Here is a 20,987-nt window from a genome sequence, read left to right as displayed (position 1 = left end):
CAAAATGGGATGTATGATGCTACAACGCATGCTTTTACCACGCATGCTGTTACAACGCAAGTATCACAACGAAAACGTTTACAACGCATTACACTTGGGGGTGCTGGATAGTGAATAGTTTAATTTACTATTCCAACTCCAGTCCCCGTGGACACCAGGGAAGGTGTTGGATAGTAAATTAAAACTATTCCTTATCCTAGAGCGCCCCCCAGTGTAATGCGTTGTAATGGTTTTCGTTGTAATACATGCGTTGTAACAGCACTGTGTGGTAAAAGTTGCGTTGTAAAGGTTGCATACCTCAAAATGCGTCCAATCAGACAGCAATACAAGGTATGTAGTCTGGGAATGTTACAAGAATATTATGCAGAGATTTGGGAAATAATGAAGGGTACTATGTTTATAACAGGCTCTTTGGTGAGCCAGGCGGTGTTGTTACACCACACGTCAATGTTCCCAGAAATCAGGCACCAACACAGGAGAATGTGTCTGTTGCTAAGCCTTATACTCTGAAACTGTGTAGAACTAATATCTGCACAAAGTCAGGGACCTGGGCCAAGAAACATTTCATATAGCTTCCTAAAAATATATTTACCAAATGATAAATAAAATGAGAGTTTGAAAGGATCTGGAGAGGTTTTGTAAAGGAGAATAGGATGCATGATAGCTTAAGGAGATACAGTGGGAAATATCTGGGTCATTCTTGGGACACACGATGGGGTGAGGAGAGATGGGAATAGCTGAACCAATAACGTAGCTGCCTAAGATTAATTTTAACGTAAGATCCTACCTATATTCCTCTTCATAATTTGATCTGTTTCTGAATTACTATTATTATCCTTCCTCGTCTTTGATGCAATGCACCAGAGAAATAAATAAGCCTATAAGGAGTGATTGATAAATGTGCATTCATTGTTAATGGTGTACTAGGTGCAAGAAAAAGGGGGAGGGAGACAGTGGGAGAAGACTTACAGAAAAAGGTTATATTTGTTGTTGGTGTGTAGCGCTGTTTGATCACTGTGCATGCCAGAAATGTTGTTTACATTTCCAAAAATAAAAAAGTGTTAACATGAGAAAGAACACATATCAAAAGAATGTTTTCTGATTTTAAAGAAGCACCCAAAGTTATGTTCTGAAAGAATCAGTTGCTGAGGATAGATTAATGTCTCGTTTTTGATCAGAAAGTACCATTAACAGCCATTTCCTAGTAAATGTGAAGTGAATACTTCAGTTTACTCTTCACTCTTCATTTTAGGTCTGGCGTTAGCCAAGGCCATTTCTAGTTTTACTAAATATGTAAAATAGAGTTAAAAGGGCTTTTAGCCACCTCTCTTCATCCAGGGGTCTGCTGTCCCATTTGGCTTACCCCTCTACAGCATACAGAGTGGAGCAATACGTCAGCCTACTTAAGCCACTCAGTAACTTCACTTGGAATAACTTCAATTTGCTCTTGAACAAGGAGCACATCTGCACACAATGTAGTTCCCGCATGTGATAGTATTTTTTTGTTTTTAGTTCACAATTACTTTAAGTTTGTCTGTCTTTGTGTTTAGAGCCTAAAGTCGCAGGACAATTTTGATGTGACCACAGGGAACATCCCAGCTTCATCAGATCCCATCTGAAGCTAATGCTGTTGTAAATTTCTTTGGAGTAGCCTTCTTTATTTATCTGGCTGATGCTACTTCACATCAACTCACATTAACTCTGAATATAAGCTAATGTGTGTGCTTGATCAATCTTAGCAACCCTGTCTTTCTTTCTACCATTCTTTCTTAGCTATGTTCCTTTGTTCTTGTCTTTTTCTCTTACCCTCTCTTTTTCATTAATTTTTCGATTTTGATTGTTTCCAGCCTTCCCTCTTTCCTGTCTTCTTTCTTTCTTTCCTCTCTTCTTTCTTTCCTTCTTAGATTCTTTTTCTTTCTTTCTTCCCTCCTTTCCTTTTATCTTTCTTTCTTTCTTCCCTTCCTTTTTGTTTCCTTCTTTTCATCTTTCTTTCGTTTTTTCTTTTCTCCTTTCCCTCTTTTTGCCTTCTTTTTTCCTTCTCTACTTTCTTTTTTAATCTTTCCTTCTTCCCCCTTTCCTTCTTCCTCCCTTTCCTTCTTTCTTCCCTACCTTCTTTCATTCCCTTCTTCTTTTTCTTTGTTTTCCTTCTTTTTTCTTTCCATTCCTTTTTCTTTCTTTCCTTTTGCCTTCCTTCATTTTTTCTTCCCTTCCTTCTTTCTTTGCCTCAGTGTAAAATTGGAAGCTTCAGTTATGGAATGCTTCTGCGAGTATTGTTGTCTTTTTTTGACTGTTTTACTTTCTATTTTTCTGCAGAAATGTCATAAGGACTAGGCCTTATCACCTACATCAGCAAATTCATCACTGGTTGGTAACATAGATCTACAAATCTGGGTCAGAGCTGTTCACATGTCTGACAAACCTTTAGTGTTATTTATTGCACTCTCTTGTTGACAGTCACAAACTCATTTGTGGTTGCTGGTGTGCATCTGGCCTTTGGCTGTTTTCAAAGTTATGCAGAACTCTGCAGTCCCTAGACGAAAAGAGCTTCACTGCTTTTCAGGTGGAAGAGTAGACACATATTTGTCATATAGAACTACACAGTCGGTTACTTTATTCCACAAAGAGGATTTGCACTAGCACATACCAATTTAATGGTAATACTGGCTAGGGTCAGGTCACGCCCAGCTCTGTCCCTTTCAATTTACTCGTGAGGTGCATTGAGCCAAGACCACAGACCCATGAGCAAGCGGTGCACTACAGCTCCTGTTACCCATGCAAACCCCTGTAGCATGCCCTGACGATGCCCATCAGCCGGAGGTGCTATAGGCTACTACATGCATCACTTACAGCTAGTGACGGTCCTGGCAGTGATCTTCCAGCATTAAACTAGCCCAGAAGGGTAGCAGGATACTAATGGGTCATTATAAATAGCTCCATCAAGGCAATCAATGTTTCTAACTATTGTCTCAGTCTTAGCACATCCCTACCTCTGAGCAAAACCACATTAAACCACCACAGTCTGTAGGATTTCATATCAACAATGGACATTACTGGCTGATGATCTGTCACTTTTCACACCCAGAACTAAATTAGAGCAAGAATCTTTCAGCATCATACTATGAAGATAAGCTCTCCTTCATGCATTTTGCTTGAGTAATACATTAAAAGGCGAATCAGATGCTAGTACAGAACTCTCTTCTTCTACCTAAAATTCTCAGGACAGGCTTTACTAATGAGTAGTTAGTTACCTACTTGTAGCTGTCCAGCTACCCTTACTTAGTTACTGTGGAGCCCATCCTACAAAAGCTAAAGCTTATGCTTGGTTGAATTAAGTACGTATAGGAAAAGAGTTTAAGACTACAATGTGTGTGTTTTATGTTTAAAACTAATGAGCGGATGTTTGGCGAGAATTGTTTAGTTTCCAAAATATATATAAAGCTGATATTTAAACGATGAATCATTCAGCTTTGGGTAGACTTTTACTAATTGTATTACCTTGATGCCACAGGCATGGCAGCTAAGACTTGCATTACTCATGCAGAAGCATTCCAAATTAAAGCTTTTTTGATTGCTGGTAATCTTGCAGAGGGTGTCTACTATTTAATCTTTATTTGATGTGGACACTATTACAACACCATAATATTTGATAGTAGATTAGGAAGACATCCATGCACAGATCAACATTTATAAATAGCTCTGACCAAAGAAGAGTTCGGAGAACCCTAACTTGAAACAGTATGAAGGTGCGATACTATACATGAACACTAGATGGTAGAAGAGTACTCAAAAGAAGAATACTGTAAAACAGTATTTATTCACTGTTTTTGTTTGTATATATTTTCGATCAAAGCATTATTGTTATGAAACCTTGATGAAAAATACACAGCACAGCAATCAAGAAGACACGCATAAAAGAGCTTCGCTATGCAAATCATGCCAATAAATGACTTTAACTACAAATGCCACTAGGAATTTCGTGGAGCTTTGAAACTTTTCTGAATCTCTTGCCACTACTGAAGGGAAACTTCAGTACTTTACAGGAAAGGGAGTCAGATTTGGTGATCTATTACTAGTTAGTTAATCTCATCATTGCCAAAATCTGCAGACAGAAACAATACCAAATAGACAACAGAAATCATTTGTATGGTGTAAAGAGGAAAACCCAACCTTTTCCCTCAGCAAAGTTTCAAACTTTCAACTCTGCAATTTGACATTCTACTGCTAAAAATGTTTCTATATTTGTTTCTCTTGCATATCTACTTTAACAGAATATTTTTACCCTCGATTTTGTTTGCTTCAATTTGCAAATTTTGCAAAGTTTATACATTTAAAAGTTTAAAACATATCTTAACAAAGGTGCAGATTTTTAAAAAATATTTTCTCACGCCCGTGACACATACACATTACCATTTCAAAGAATAACATAACTACTATATGACCCTATGACAATTTTATTAATAAACTGCATGATTACTTAAAATCTTTACAGTGTAAAAATTAAAGAAATAAGGAAAGAAAAGAATAAAAAGCTTTATGAACGTCCCGACTCCCCCACTCTCAAGTCCCATCCAAACATAAAAGTGAGAGTCACTTTAAGTTAAAATACTAACATATTAGTCCTGACTGGCTGTCCAAAACTGGGTTTTTTAAAAAGGAGTGATGCATAGGCTATACAAGTGTTTCCCAGCTGATAAAGGGGTAAGAGTCAATTCATGTACCAAGGGCTGTTGACGAAAGATGGATTCTTCGGGGATCTTTAAACCAGACCAAGTTCGATAACTGGGGCAGAAGGCTTCCAGTTACTTTGCAGACAATACCGTTAAGTGGGGGCCGAGTGCCATTTTTACCTGGTGTATAAATTTCCCAACTCTGGCTAGCAAACAGGTCGTGGAGACTGAGAGGCACCAGTCCGAGGCCTCTCTACAAGTTCTATGGGCCGTGTTCCTTAAAATCTGAAGCAGCAAGCGATGGCGGTCATTGGCCAGCTTTGTGCAGCAGCACAGCAAGTGTAGCCAGGATTCCCTACGGTAATTGCATAGGCGACAGGCCAAGGTGCCATCCGTACGGGCCCATTTGGGGTTGAAGTCCATGATCCTGAGGGCCAAAAGTCGAAAGTACAAAATTTTCTTTCTCGGGTAAGTGGATACTGGATCTTGCAGGTAAGGTTGGGGTTTACCTGGAATATATGATTTGTCCAGGGCCTGAGTGTGTGGATTTTGCCGAAGAGATGCAAGGTCAAGTTCAATGGAGATAATCCGGACTTGGCGCTTAACAGCTTGGGCCCAGGCTGAGAAAGGAATTTCGTGCAGGGGCAAACTCCTTCTTTCGATTTTCAATGCTGCAATGGCTTGTCCTACCTTTAAGTACCAGGGGGAGCCCACCTCATCAAAGATTGATCTTAGAGAGTGCTTTAGCGAATGTACTGGTGCTTTCAATACTCTAATGTAGAGTTTTAAAAGGTCCCCGAGTAATACCAGCTCTGGTCGCTTAAGGCCTATTTCTAGCCTTAATCTAATGTTCCTTGCGTATCTAGGGGCCTGTAGCACCAACTTATAGGCTTTCGCCTGGGCCGCGTTGATCACTTTGTCAAATGCACCAGGGTAGGCTATGTGCCCATATGCAATGGTAGGGATCAGTTTTGCCCGGAGCACTGTCAACATTGGTTCTGCTGAGGGACTGTCCAAGCGGTGGCTTAAGCGTCTTAGCAACAGAATGGTTTTGTCAATTTTAAGTTTAAGCTCCTTCAGATGTCTGGCTGCAGAGGCACTCTCAGAGACCCAGGTGCCCTGAGAGTTGTAGGATGGGGCGGTGACGATACGGTGCTCCCCCAGAGACCATGAAGCTTCTTTTTTGAGGGGGTATTTGCCAAAAATGACAATTTTGGTATTGCCCACGTTGATCCGTAAGTCATTTGACTTATTGTTAATGCCAAACTGCTTAGGGCTCTTTGGAGCCCCACCCTAGTGTGGTCCATGATCACCGTGTCGTCTGCATACTGGAGTGTTCCCAAGACGAGCCTCCCCAGTTTTGGAGGTGCTAAGTTGGCATCTTTCAGAGCTGTTCCCATGTCCGCAGTATACAAGTTGAAAAGCATGGGGGCCAAGACGCACCCCTGCTTGAGGCCCGAGTTGGTTTCAATTCTTGCAGTTGTTATTGTAGGGCTTAGCTTCACCTTGGCCCAGGTGCCCTCATAGAGCGCTTTTATAGCTTTTAGTAGAGCCTGTGGTAACCCCCACGAGTCGAGTTTTGCCCAGAGCCGGCCCCTGTTCACTCGATGAAAGGCTGTGGAGTAGTCTATGAAACAGCAGAACAGGGGCGGTTTGTTCCTCATATTGGCCTTCTTTGCAAGGTAGGAAAGGGCTAAGATGTTGTCAAGAGTGGAGCTGTGAGCCCTAAAGCCGGTCTGTGTGGGCGGAAGAATACCGTTCTTGTCCACTCAGTCCTCCAGATCCCTGAGAAGAAGGCGGGCATATATCTTTGCTTCTACGTCGAGGAGAGCTATAAGCCTATAATTGGCCGGGTTCGTGTGGTCCCCCTTTTTATGGATGGGGAATAGAATAGAACCTTTCCAAGAGGATGGCAATGTTGCCGTGGCAAAAGAATGGTTACATTTTTGCCAAAATCTGCAGACAGAAACAATACCAAATAGACAACAGAAATCATTTGTATGGTGTAAAGAGGAAACCCCAACCTTTTCCCTCAGCAAAGTTTCAAACTTTCAACTCTGCAATTTGACATTCTACTGCTAAAAATGTTTCTATACTTTTTTCTCTTGCATATCTACTTTAACAGAATATTTTCACCCTTGATTTTGTTTGCTTCAATTTGCAAATTTTGCAAAGTTGATACATTTAAAAGTTTAAAACATATCTTAACAAAGGTGCAGATTTTTAAAAAATATTTTCTCACGCCCGTGACACATACACATTACCATTTCAAAGAATAACATAACTACAATATGAAATTGAAGCCTCTTACCTCATCCATGAATGATTTTTTACAGTCATCTTCATCGTCATCATCTTCTTCTTCACTTTCTATTTCAGCTTCACCTACAATATTTGAATTGAGAAATTAAAACCAGACACTGTTTTTAGTGGCACATATTACTAGAGAATGACTGTAGCAAACCCCCCTTTCCAGCACAGTCACCACCGATTTTCTGACCCTACCTACAGATCTCTCTCCTTGTTGACAAATATCACCACTGTTCTGTCTGGCCAAATGCTGGCCTACTTTAGCTTATCTGAAAAGAGTTACCATGCTGACGGTTATGCCTTCATAGATCCTCTTTACAGAAAACCTACCATTTCTGATGCAGAGGTCGCAGTTCTTAAATAAATACCCACACTTGATCTTACGAGAATGTTCTTGAACAGACAATAATATTTGTGTACCTTGTATGCGAGTATTATATGCTACATATTTGAAAGGCATAACTTGGTGAAAGTTTTAATCATGTAGCCAGTAGGCCTCTGCTCATGCTATTAGTTAGCCCAGCATATGGGCCCTTTACTAACATTTTTAAAACATAATTGCATTTTATTCTGTACAAGATATGCCGGGTGGGGAAACAACCTTTACAACGCGGTCATTATTTTCTATTTTATTTTTCTATTTAGGGGGTTTTGTAAAGCGCTTGGTGACGCACAGCGGCGTGTCCCCGCGCTGAGGAGCTGATGCTTACTGGAAATTACCGGAGCGGAATAACTTACTGGGTGAATAGTACAGTTTTGAGCTTATTTATTATTTATTTATTTATTTATTTATTATTATGTTTTGTATAGCGCGAACAAGACCCGTGGGTATCAGAGCGCTTCACATAAAGAGCAGGTAAGGATAACACATCATACAGTCACAATGTAAGCACACATATATGAGGTAGATAATTATAAGGTAGTGAACGCACACATATTTGCGATAGATAATTATAAGGCTTTGGGATGTGCGTATAGATATATATCCCTCCGAGTGAACATTATGCATTAAAAGTCAGTTAAGGCTAACTTATATCATATTCTATTTACGCAAACATGAATGAGGTAAAAGGTTATATGGCTTTAGGATGTGAGGTAGATATATCTGATGGTTCTAGGCGCAACGCTATGGGTAGTTTGTTCCATCTAGAAGCTGCCAGGTACCTAAAGGATCTGCCGCCCATCCGTGCTTTGGGCACCTTGGGAATGGACAGGAGCACCGTGCCGGAAGATCTAAGGGAGCGGGACGGCTTGTAAGGTGTCAGCAGTCCTTTCAGAGGGAGGGGAGACCTCCCATTGATAATCCGATGGCAAGTACATAGTGCTTTAAAATCTACCCTGCTTCTAACCGGAAGCCAGTGCAGGGACCGGAGAGCCGCTGTAGAGGCAGCTCTTCTGGGTAGTCTGAGCACTAGTCGGGCAGCAGCGTTCTGTAAGACCTGTAAGCGGCTCAGATTCTTCTCCAAAGTCCCTAAATAGAGAAGGTTGCCATAGTCCATCTTAGATGTGACTAGTGCATGCACCAGGGTTTGACGGGCTTTAATCGGTAAGAACTTCAATACCTTCCTGAGGCTTTTGAGTGTCCCGAAGCATGATCCAACCACCCGATTAATCTGAGGGCCAAAGGTCAAGTCGGTATCAAACCAGATACCCAGGTTATTTGCTTTTTGGCAAGGGGTAGGTGTTGGACCTAGGCATGGCGGTCACCATGCCGACGTCCACGCCGCCTGGTCTCCCCCCACGACCAGCACCTCGGTCTTGCCTCCGTTGAGCTTGAGGCAATTGGCGGACATCCAGGCAGATAGGTCTTGCATGCATGCTCTGAAGATGTCCGCCGAGAGACCGGGCGCACGAGACAGGGAGATGACCAGCTGCGTGTCGTCGGCGTATGACACCATGCGGAGGCCGTGACTCTCTACTATGGTGGCAACCGGGGCAACATAAAGATTGAAAAGAGTTGGATTCAGGGACGAGCCCTGCGGCACCCCCTGGTCCAAAGAAACTCGCTCCGCGATACGTTTACAACGTGGTTGTTATAGCGACCACATTGTTAGTATGCAATGCATTTACATCGCAAGTCTTTACAACGACTTCCAATAGGGGTCTCTGAGTTATTGGAAATGAATTCCAACACCTTCCCTACTGTTGCGCAAACTGGAGTAGGATAGTAAATAACACTATTCCTATGTCTAGCCCGCCCCCTAGTGGATGTCGGTGTAAAGACTGGCGATGTAAATACATTGCGTACTAATAACGCATTGGTGCAACAACCACGTTGTAATAGCACGTAATGTAATACATCGCGTAGTAAAGTACTATATTCCTGACCTGGTCAGCTCAGCATCAACAAGGAGTGGGATGCAGCCATAATTACATGTGTGCAGTCATATTGGGTGCAAGGGGTTAATCAATCTTTAATCAAGAATGCAACCTAATTATAGGTCGGTTGAGAGAGAGCCCACCTTTTTTGGCAACAGAGTTGTCGCCTTATTGGTTTGTGGAAACCAGGAACTCCTGGGTGGTATACATTGCGCTGTTATTCGTTTGCAGAGTCGGAGTGAAATCTACACTCTTAGACAGGCAGGTCCAAATTGAGCTAACAAAGGAAGTAAGGATTGCAGCCCCTTTTTACCACCAATTTTATACATAAAACTAAACACAGCGCATATGTGATTTGCTTCCTACCTAATCGGTCTCTTGCTGAACTTATAATTAGGACTGGAAGTTGCAAAGATTTTTTGCTTACGACTCTTGTGTATTTCTTGCAGAAGCTCAAAAGTATGTGAAAGTTTTATGAGAGCAGGCTTTAAAATTAAAAACAGGACTTTTGGACAGATTTTATTGTTGCCAGGGACTCTGATGGAGCATCGGTCTCCACGGTGGGCTCGGATGCTGTTCTGCCTCAGATTTTTCAGATGGCACCCTGGACTGCTGATGAGCTTTCATTGAAAGGTGATGGTCCCTGTTACATTGGGTGTTGCTGAAAGGGGGTCTGCTGTGGATGATGTGGCTTTCCCAGTTTGTATATAAACTAGACTCCTCAGGCTCACACAGGGTCTTCCTAGTTTGACTGGATGAAATGGTGTGAGACCAGGAGTTTCCCAAGATGGTGAACCACCCGCAGGGGTTTCAAGTGTGTTGATTGCAAGTATGTTTGGTGTACTTTTGTTAGTTTGGATGGGGGATGCTGCTGTCTTGTCCTGGGGATGAGGAGTTAGATTTGAGGTTGAAGTTTGAGGCATGCCCTTTGCTGGTCTTCATCTTTGTTCTGGTCCTGGATGTAGGTCACTGGGGACAAGGGAGCTTCCGCCTCCTAGATATTGTGCACTCTGGTGTCTGATTTTCTATGGCTGCCTCTTTGAAGTGTAAGTTTATGTCCTGGAATGTCCGGGGGCTTAACAATATGTCTAAATGTTATAAAGTGTATTCCTATCCTTAGAGTTGGGGGGTTGATATTCAGGAAAGCCCATTTTACTGTCACGCCACAAGCACTGGCGCAGCCAAACCTACCATACCACGTTTTTGGCATTTGCATGGGGATCTTCATATGGCTACGCCCTGGGGTTTACTTGCAGAAGACTGGGGAACTGGTCAACCTGCCTTTGAGGTATGTAGAAGTTACAGGGAGATTGGTTGGGCGGGATCTTACGGTGGTCAGTATATATGCCCCGAATGTGGACCAGGTGGGCTTCCTGTATGAGTTGACCCAGGAGGGGTGACTTTAACATTGTAATGGAGCCCACATTGGATAGGTCACATCCACCCCTGCTGGACTTTCTGGTTATTGAACTATCTCGAACGTTTGCAGGCTGGAAGCTCCAGTGGCGGTTGGTTGATTCCGGGTGGCACATCCATTTGTTGACTATAGACTACCCCTTCTTTTCGAGACTAAATGAGTTGCATGTCCACCTCAACATGTTCCTTTGTTCTCCCAGGGTACATGCGACAGTGCAGACTGTCAAATACCTGGCCAGAATACTCTGAGATCACAGTCCTTTTTTGCAAAGCTTGAACTGGGAGTTCTCATGCCCCTGCATTCTTGAATGGCAATTAAAGGTTAAGGCGTTAGACAACCTGTTAGCCTTGATTTCGATAGGGAAGACAATTAGGCTGTAGTTTGAGGTTAATGAGGCCACAATATCGTAGTCGCAGCATGGATTAGATGCTTTTAAGGTGGTGATCAGAGGGAGATGTATCGCAGAGGAGGAGGGGGGTGCGGCACACATTGCTACGAGAAGTTGAAGTTCAGGAGGTGGGATTGCGAGATATAGAATGTAAGGAGGGCAGGGAATCCTGCTTTTCAGCAGGAGCTACTGGCAAGCGCAGATAATCTAGCACGCCATGCAGAGAAGCTCAGATGCTTCAACTACTAGGAGTATATGCTTCAGGCACATGATGAGGGGGACAAGTCGCAACACCTACTGGTGTCACTGGCTAACCATACCCAAAGAGGCTCAGTGATTATGGAAGTAGAGTTGATGCAACGGGAGAGGCTCTATCAGCAGGATGACATGAACTATAGTTTAGGGATTACTACACGTCTCTATATGCGAGCACTCCTGGTCATTTGGGACATGAGATTGATGCTTTTTTTGGAACCTCTCACCCTTCTGAAGCTCACCCGGGAGGAGGATACAGCCTTGGGAGAGGACATTTTATTGATGGAGATCAGGGCTGTGGTGAAGAATATGGCTTGCGGAAAGGTGATAGGATGGACAGGGTCACAGTTGAGTTTTATGCTGCATCTGTCAAGGTCCTTACGCCCAAACTCGTGGAGGTTTATAAGGCAGCATGCGCTCTCGGTCACCTACCAACATCTACATGAGAGGCGCTAGTGATTCTGTTAATGAAACCTGGCCGCCCACCCCAGCATATGAGGGCCTATAGAACTTTATCTATGCTTCATGTTGATTATAAGATCCTGAAACGTGTCCTTGATACACAATTAATGCCTTACATGAATCAGCTGATACCAGAGGATCAGGGTGGATTAATTTTGCGCTGTAAAATGGCGATTAATATCCAACTTTTTTTATATTGATGAGGGACAAAACATGGGATAAACGGAAGGCGGTGGCCATTTCCATTGGCATCAAGAAAGCCTTTGATAGTCTGGTGTGGCGGTTTCTTGAAAAGAGTGTTTGAGAAGTTTGGGTTGGGCTGCAAATTTGTGAACTGGACAAGGCTTCATTACTCCAGCCCCACAGCCTGAGGTGGGGCAGGTGCCCGACAGGGGTGTCATTGTACCCATTGCTCTTTACACTTGTGGTCGAGCCTTTGGCCTGTAGCGTGATATCCAGGGTTCATTATAGGGACTTGGTGTTCCGGGGTTCACTGCATCACATTGCTTTATAGGCTGATGATGATATTTACCTATTTTTACATGATGTGGCTGTGGAGATTGCGGAGCCTGTTGAACTACTGGATCGCTTTGTGGCAGGATTAAACCTCACTATTAACTTGCAGAAGTCTAGTTTGTTTCCAATAACCAAAGAGCAAGCGCTGACCCAGGCCCAAGGGGATGGCTGTGGGAACCTACCTGCTTGAGATACCTGAAGATTAAAATATACCATTATACACTGGATCTCCTGGATGGTAATGTGGGTGCGACTATCCAGGCCCTTCTGGCTTATGTGGATTTTTGGAAGTCATTACTGATTTCAGTAGCTGGCCGTATAAACATTGCCAAGAGGATTGTGCTTCCGTGACGGCTCTATTTTTTCATGGTGTTGCCGTTACTGGTGCCACCTAGCATCATTTAGGAGCGTGAGTCACTTATGATTGCTTTCCTATGAGGTAAAGGCAGCGGTAGAGTGGCTCTAGCTAACCTGTTGTGTCCAGTCCACTCACAGATGGGGGGCAGGTGGCCCTGGATTTTGGAGCTTAACATTTAGCAGGGCAGATGCAGTGGTTCACCGAGTGGGTAGATGGCTGACATACACCAGATAGGGAGATAGGGCCATTTATTCCCATACCGCAGCACTTGTTTCAAGTGCTTATGACCTCCGTTGGCTGCCCCGCTGACCCCTTGCAGAGCTTTGAGATATGAAGCAGTGCTGGCTGCACTGTTTGCAGAAAACTCATATGAGGCTTCCAAATTCCCCAGATATACCATTGATGTGGCTGGTAGTGCTGCCTTACAGTTGTAACTGGTGAGGGTTGAGTGAGTTGGCAGCCTTAGGTGTTGCTTGGGTGGGGGATTTGTTTCGAACAGGGTCGTTGATCGCATTTTTGGAATTGCAGCTGGAATTTGAACTCTTAGGAAGTCACATGTTGCTTCATAGAGCTGTAGTGGCAGCGATTAAGACTCACTGGGGGACTGGGAAGTTGAACCCCAACACATCAGGGCTCCATCTGATTTGCACATCCTCAGGCACCCATAAGGGGGTCACATGTTTTTATCGGTGGATTAGGGCAGATATGATTGTACCTCTGACTGGACTCAGGAAGAACTGGGAGGAGGATTTGGGGTCCTGATCCCTGAGGCAGACTGTTCAAAAATTCTGGAAAAAGTTCTGAAAGTGTCTAGGAATGCCCGGTTTAGGTTTATTAACTTCTACATCCTTCACAGAGCATATCTTATGCCCGGCTGAGAGAACAGGTTCTACTGCTCCGCTAGGGTCACATACTCTAGGTGTGCTTGGGCTATCAGCTGTAATGTTCCCTGCTCCTCAGATCCGTGGTTACTGGGTTGGTTCCCAAGCCCGTCCAAGTGTAAGGTTACAAAAAGGTTAATTGGCTTGGCATTGGTCCTGGCAAAACGGGAGATCCCATTGAACTAGAAGGCTGCTGGGTGACCCAGAGTAGAAACCTGGCATAGTGAAATGCTCAAATTGTCAGGCTTTCAGAATGGTGTGTTGTTCAGAGACGCAAAACGTGGTTGTGGATCCCTTGATGTGGCACAAGCATGGTTGAACTTGGTTGATTGCATGCAGGAAAGGGAAGAGGCATGAGGGGGATAGGCAAGCTAGAGGACATTGGAGTGGGCCAAGGGTTACATTGTACAGATATTTATGGGGGCTTTCTGCTAGGATACAGAAAACCTGTGCACACACATATGAATCAAACATCTAATATGGCAATTTGTGAAACTGGAGGAAAAAGCAGTTGACGCCTGTTGATCTCGTTCTTTTAATTGTTTGTTGCAGAAAATACCAGCCGACACGTGTTTCGTGAGAATACAGTACACTCTGACTCTTCAGGGCTAGGTCCTAATAGATACGAAAGAATTAATCCCCCACAACCAGTGATAATTCCAACCCGGTTAGGGTATCTGTAGTTTGTTCGGCGGGTGAAGCAAGAGAATCAATGGCTCCGCTATTGCGGTGAACATCAAATGATGGCCGATTGCAGGGTCTGGACAGATGTGTTCAGGTGCTGAATATATGAACATTTCTTCACTGTGTGACTTCAAGAATTAAAGGCTCCTCGGTAATTGCCTGGTGGTCTACCAGACCTCGGATACGGCGTCTTCCTCGAGGACAATGGAGGGCTTTCTGCTAGGATGGTCGGCCCACACCAGGACTTCCCATATTGAAATACCATGCAATAAAGCCAGTCTGGCTGTGTTAGGGGAGGTGGGAATGTTGAGATTATTATATGTTGGCTTGCTGGCAGTGAGGTTAAATGTGTGGACGCAGACTGGGGATGATGGGAGATCTGAAGCCCTGTCTTGTCTTGCTCTGTGTGTTGAAAACCAAAAAAAAATTAGTTGGAAAATAGCAGAATTTATGAGTGTAAAGTTATTAATAGTAATTGATGAATGTGGGCAAAACATTCCCAAAAATGCATTTACTTTGTCTACTTCATGAATAAATGTATGCCAATACGTGAAGTGGGAGCCAAGACAAAAGGGAGCGGGGCAAACGTATGATTTCCTGTGTTAATCCCCAAAGAAAGGTTTGCTTTCTAAAAGAGAACGAATGGCTGCATAGAAGTACACCAAACTTGGCAAGAAGTTAGAACCTTACTAAGAAAGCATGGCTTTTGTTGTAAATCTCTTCAGACTTTCTGGAGAAATTAGCATTGAAAGAAGTGCTTGAGGTGGGCATGAAAGAGTTATCCCTGGTAAAAAATTGGAGACATTTGAACAGGTGGTGTAAAGATAACATCTGATTGGACCATTTAAAGTGAATGGGTAGATCCTGATTGGCTTGGTACAACGCGGAGAATGTGATGTGGCAGTTGTTAAAAGACTCTGTCACTTGGTCCTTGAGTCTTGAAAAAAAAAAGAAAGGCCACATAAGGGAGCAGGGAGGACACACCATTACTTTCAATGCCATATGTTGTGGGGGGATCCCAAAGGTACCACTGATTAGCGCAAATGTGCTTTAATAAAACCAATATTTCAGGTTGCTGGTACTATGGTACCAGCATGTGGAATCAACTGTAGTTTGTGATGTCATCAATTATGTCATGTGAGATGTCACCAGTGATGTAAACAATGATGTCATTAATCAGGTCATGAGTGATGTTATATGTGAGGTCATAAGCAGTGCATGATGAGGACACATTTTTTTCAGTGAATGTGTGTGTGCCAAACTCATTTAATTTATTTGACATGAATTCCTACGCGTACTTTTCCTACCACTATTGGTTTCTATAGTGTGCTGCAGCACTAGTTGTTGGCCCATGTGTGCTCTTTGTCTTACTCCAAATCTGCACTGGAGAACATCTTGTGGGACTCCCAACAACCTAAATGCCACAGACCTATACAGTTTTTCAGACCTTTACTTTAAGATTACATTTTGTGGATAATTTCCTGAATGTACAGAATTTCAACGTATTCATTCAACATGGTATCCATCAGTGTCTCTTGATCATATTTAAGGTCGAACTTCGAGCAGCATAAAAAAAATTGTTTGCACCATGAAGTTTTACCTTCCTTTAATATAAGGAAATATGTGTGTCAGGGGCAACCCAGCAAAACATCAGTTTGATTTGATGTAAAGCCAGATCAAATAAAATAAACAGCTGGGTGTGCACAGGTAAGCCCGGTGGGGTGGGGCAGAGGCGGGAAGCGGTGGGTGGAGGGGGAAGGCGACAGATGACAAAATAGGTATGCTAAATAATTAAATGATGCCTATTCCGTCGTCTGTCGACATATCCCCTGCTGCGTCCCACCCGGCCCCACAGCCCCGCATCCCCACCGCCCCATCCTACCGCTCAAAATCATCAGGTGTACCTGTGCCGGCCGCCACTAAAAATGAACTGACCAGGATCTACATAAAACTAGGTGCAAACACGGTGACATGCAAAATATAGTGTATTGCATCTAAGCGTAATGTGTGTGGTCTATACGAAATAATACATTTCCTTGGTGTGCATCTTCTTGCACACCAGAATTTGTACTGAGGTAGTACCAGAGAGCTAATCCTATGAAAGAGACAACTGGCACAGCTATGAATCATAGCGTAAAGGGTGAACACCGTGCATGTGCCACCAATGACATCAGCTATTGATGACCTTTATAAACTGTGCTTGTGCCATCAATCACATCATCCATAGATGATCCTATATAAACCGTGCATGTGCCACCAATGACATCATCCATAGATGATCCTTATAAACCGTGCTTGTGCCACCAATGACATCATCCAAAGATGACCCTTTATAAACCGTGCATGTGCCACCAATGACATCATCCATAGATAACGCTTTACAAACCGTGCATGTGCCAGCAATGGCATCATCCATAGATGACCCTTTACAAACTGTGCATGTGCCACCAATTACATCATCCAAAGATGCCCCTTTATAAACTGTGCATGTGCCACCAATTACATCATCCATAGATGACCCTATATAAACCGTGCATGTGCCATCAATGACATCATCCATTGATGACCCTATGTAAACCGTGATGTGCCATCAATGACATCATCCATTGATGGCCCTATGTAAACCATGCATGTGCCTCCAATGACATCATCCATAGATGATCCTTTATAAACCGTGCATGTGCCACCAATTATATCATCCAAAGATGCCCCTTTATAAACTGTGCATGTGCCACCAATTACATCGTCCATAGATGACCCTATATAAACCGTGCATGTGCCATCAATGACATCATCCATTGATGACCCTATGTAAACCGTGCATGTGCCTCCAATGACATCATACATGGATTACCCTATATAAACCGTGCATGCAGCACCAATTACATCATCCATAGATGCCCCTTTATAAACCGTGCATGTGCCACCAATTACTTTTTATAGTACAAGGGGACCCAACGGATAGCTAAGTACCATGGGTATAACTACGTTATAAAGAACAAAGGTCACTTAGCTTATTTAAGATTCAAACTGATACAGTATAGGTACACAATGGAAGCTATACGAATTTCAGGTTTCCAGACCCAGCCGGGAAAGGAGTTTATTTTCTGGAGGCAATATCCAATCTTTACAATATAAACAGAATAACTTGACACAAGCCTGTGCCGTACAAAGAGGAGGGGAAAAAATAAGGATAGCGTAAAAGTGAAAGGGGTGTCTTTCAGGCAAAGGAAAGGAGCAAGGACAGGGTACTGTAAAGAGTCAAAAATTAATATCAGTATCGCCTGGAGTTGGGTGTACACAATCACATTTGACAATAATACAAGTGTAAACCCACTCATGGGTGTCGACGTTTCGATCCCTTAGCTCGACTAAATACACGGGATCATCATCAGGACTTTTATAATAGACAAAAACCTGCCTGAATGAAATAAAAGCCTGTTAGGAGAAAAAGAAAAGAGCAGAAATTTTTCAGAGACTTAAGAGAGTTTTTTACATATATGCCAACTTTGTACCACTTTCTCAGTGTGTGACCACGTGTACAGTGTTTGTGCCCTACTAAAATTCAACAATATTTACATATTCCTCGGATTCGCAGTGTCATGCGTGAAATATTACGTCAAAACGCTGTGTAGTGAGGGTGCTTGGTCTCGAGGAGGAAGGATATACATCGTGGATATACATCGTGGAGTGAAAAATACCAGTCTGAAGTGACTAAGGGTGGTGCAACTGGAAAGTGCCCTACCGGTTATAAACCGTGCATGTGCCACCAATTACATCATCCATAGACACCCCTTTATAAACCGTGCATGTGCCACCAATTACATCATCCATAGATGACCCTATATAAACCGTGCATGTGCCACCAATTACATCATCCATAGATGACCCTATATAAACCATGCATGTGCCACCAATGGCATCATCCATAGATGACCCTTTATAAACCGTGCATGTACTACCAATGACATCATTCATAGATGACCCTTTATAAAGCTGGAGCTGCACAGTTGTTATCATTTACATAATGCAGCGCACCCAAGTTTCACACAGTACTCCTTTGGTACGTAAGGAATCTGTTTCATAATGTTCAGCCAAGCCAATGAGGTTGACCGGACATAACGTTCAACCTCGACAATAAATCAACAAATTAATTTGATTATTATCTTATAATTATCATGTTAGGTGACAATACAAATATAAGAGGCTGGCCAAACAACCAAATAGCTTAATCCTTCATAAAGACACAACTACATTCACAAAATGCAAAGGCAAGATCTTGCCAATTGTCCACTACGAACAAATTGAGTATAAATTGGTCCCAATCTTCAGAAGAAAACACAAGGCGATACGTTCACCTCCTCATATCCCTCCTCAAAATTCGGACTGCTCACTCATCCTGTGAGCCAGTCATAAAAACCCCTTAAGGCAGAGTTCTTCAATCTGTGGGGTTCGCCCCCCCTCAGGGGGGGCGCGCACTCCACACCAAGATCTTCCCTTTGTTGGTGTTTAACTGTCCGGTGTCCAAGTCTTCACCCAGAGCTCCTGTAAGAGAGGATTGGAGAGGGGAAGGAGGGGGAGGGAAATAGAAAAGTCACAAGGTGCCTGTGCTTTTGTGATGTAAAGAGTTGAGTTAACTGTCCCAGAAGGGGGTTAATTCTTAGAGCTGAAGTGCTTCAGCTGCAGTGGGAGGCAGGGAACCTCCTGCTAAAAACGAAAGCAAGGAAACACAGTCCTGTTCCTTCGCATTTGATTTCATAGCAGAGGAGAGTCCTTGCCTCCCAGTGCAGCTGAAATTACCGTCTATCTGTTCCTGGCTTTCAGTTTTAGAAGAGAACACACACATCCTGCCTCCCACTGCAGCGGAAGCATTTCAACTCTACAAGTTTAACCCCATCCTGGGAGGGTTAAATCTTAGCAAAAGGAGACAACGTTTCTTTTAAATTCACACAGGGCTTCAAGTTGCAAAAGAAAAATACCAGCCAGCCATGTGTTGTTTAAACAGCCTGCAACTTTATTGTCCTGACACTAAATAAGCTTATAAACAAGTATGTATTCATTAGTAATGTGACTTTTCTGTCTTTGTTCCATTTTATTATCAGTCATGGATCATTAAAACAGCCCTAGATTACTCTTAACAGAGCTTCTATTTATATTTGCTGTTCAAGGTATGCACACACAAGTCCTGACAGTACAGCTTTTGGTGACTGTTTATTTGTTTATTTTTGTGCTTCCTGTACCTCAAAATAAGGACCTGGCAACGCTAATCATAAAACTGGATGTTTGTTGTAAGATCAGCACATCTATTTCCTCCACCCTGATCCCTGGTTAATGCCATAATAGCAATAGTTTAACATATCTGAAACCCTGCACTGCTGACAATAGCATGCTGAGTTACTGCAAGTGTCTGGGAATGCACCATGCATTCAGACAACTCGCTCCTCAGTCTCGCCCTTCACTTTCATGCTCACCCTGCACTCACATCGATTGCAATGCCCTCACACTCATTCCGACGCACTCACACCATTCACCCGCCTACCCTGTACTCACAGTGATCACTCTGCACTCACAATATACTTGCGCTGTTCACCCTGTACCTCACCCTGCAGTCACACAAGCACACTACTCACCATGCACTCATGTGACACTTCACTCACTGTTTAATTAGCGCACAAACGTCGTAAGTGCGTCCCTGCGTTTGGGCACACCTTTTGGTTCATCACACAGGACAGACTCCGTTGTTTTTGTTTGATTGTTTAATGGTTGTTTTTACTAGTTCAATGAGTTCGTTTTGTATCATACTTTCATTTAGTGAATATTACATTTCATATCCTCATTTGATGATTTCCAATGCATATTTGTAGCTAAAGAACACAAACGCTCCGATGCATTTCGGGCTTGGCCCTTTCTCAAGGAGCTCTGTTGATGAAAATAATATGATTGAAATATGCAGTAATATATGATGTTCATCACACAAAGTTAACAGTTGAAGTGATGTGCAAAACATGCAAACTGTATTGGTGTGTTTTTTTTAAAGAAATTAATAAAGTGAATACGTGCTCGGCGGGTTGGTGCATAGTAACATGGTGACATTGTTACGGGTTGAAACAACTACGTGTACAATGTTAAAACGTACCGAGTCTTTCTTTAGGACGAAAATCGGGGCGGTCGATGGTTAGCGCTGTTGGTAAAAACAGCGGAGATTTAGAATAGTAACCTAACGCGGTGGCAGGTCGACAATGTAAATAAAGTCGAATTCGCAATTTGACTTACTTCGTAGCGAAGCTGGAAACGTCTCAGAGGTGTATGGGAAATCGAGTCGAAAGTTCTCCTCGTGTTCGGGACACCGAGGGGACCTGAGCAGGGGTGTATGAACGCGTAGGTGAATTTAAACCTGACAGGAACCCGGAAAGGTTCTCGGTGTCAGCGAAATGAAAAACGGACTAATGGAACTAATGAAAAATTGGCGGCCATCTTGGCCTGGGTTTAGTCGTGAACGGTGGAAGGAGTGCAAAAATATGTACAATCCAAAAATTTATTACGGGGTGAACACAACAGCGTATACACGCTGTTGTGTTCACCCCATAATACCTTTTTGGATTGTACATATTTTTGCACTCCTTCCACCGTTCACAATCCAAAAAGGTATTACGGGGTGAACACAACAGCGTGTACACGCTGTTGTGTTCACCCCGTAATACCTTTTTGGATTGTACATATTTTTGCACTC

At 43.0% G+C, this 20,987-nt stretch overlaps 1 protein-coding gene across 3 annotated transcripts in view; it reads right to left on the bottom strand.

Moving 5' to 3' along the window:
* Positions 1-20,987, bottom strand: part of PLCB1 (phospholipase C beta 1) — a 2,298,721-nt gene that overhangs the window by 725,400 nt on the left and 1,552,334 nt on the right. For all 3 annotated transcript variants that reach the window (XM_086927697.1, XM_086927698.1, XM_086927696.1), the window contains exon 15: positions 6,979-7,052. In XM_086927697.1, coding sequence (XP_086783823.1) covers positions 6,979-7,052 — 74 coding nt within the window. The remainder of the gene's footprint in view (positions 1-6,978; positions 7,053-20,987) is intronic.

Source organism: Lissotriton vulgaris, chromosome 6 (genome assembly GCF_964263255.1).
Source record: "Lissotriton vulgaris chromosome 6, aLisVul1.2, whole genome shotgun sequence".
In the NCBI taxonomy this organism is placed as follows: Eukaryota; Metazoa; Chordata; class Amphibia; order Caudata; family Salamandridae; genus Lissotriton; species Lissotriton vulgaris.
Note: the sequence above shows the minus strand (reverse complement) of the source record. Positions and strands in the feature narration are given on the sequence as shown.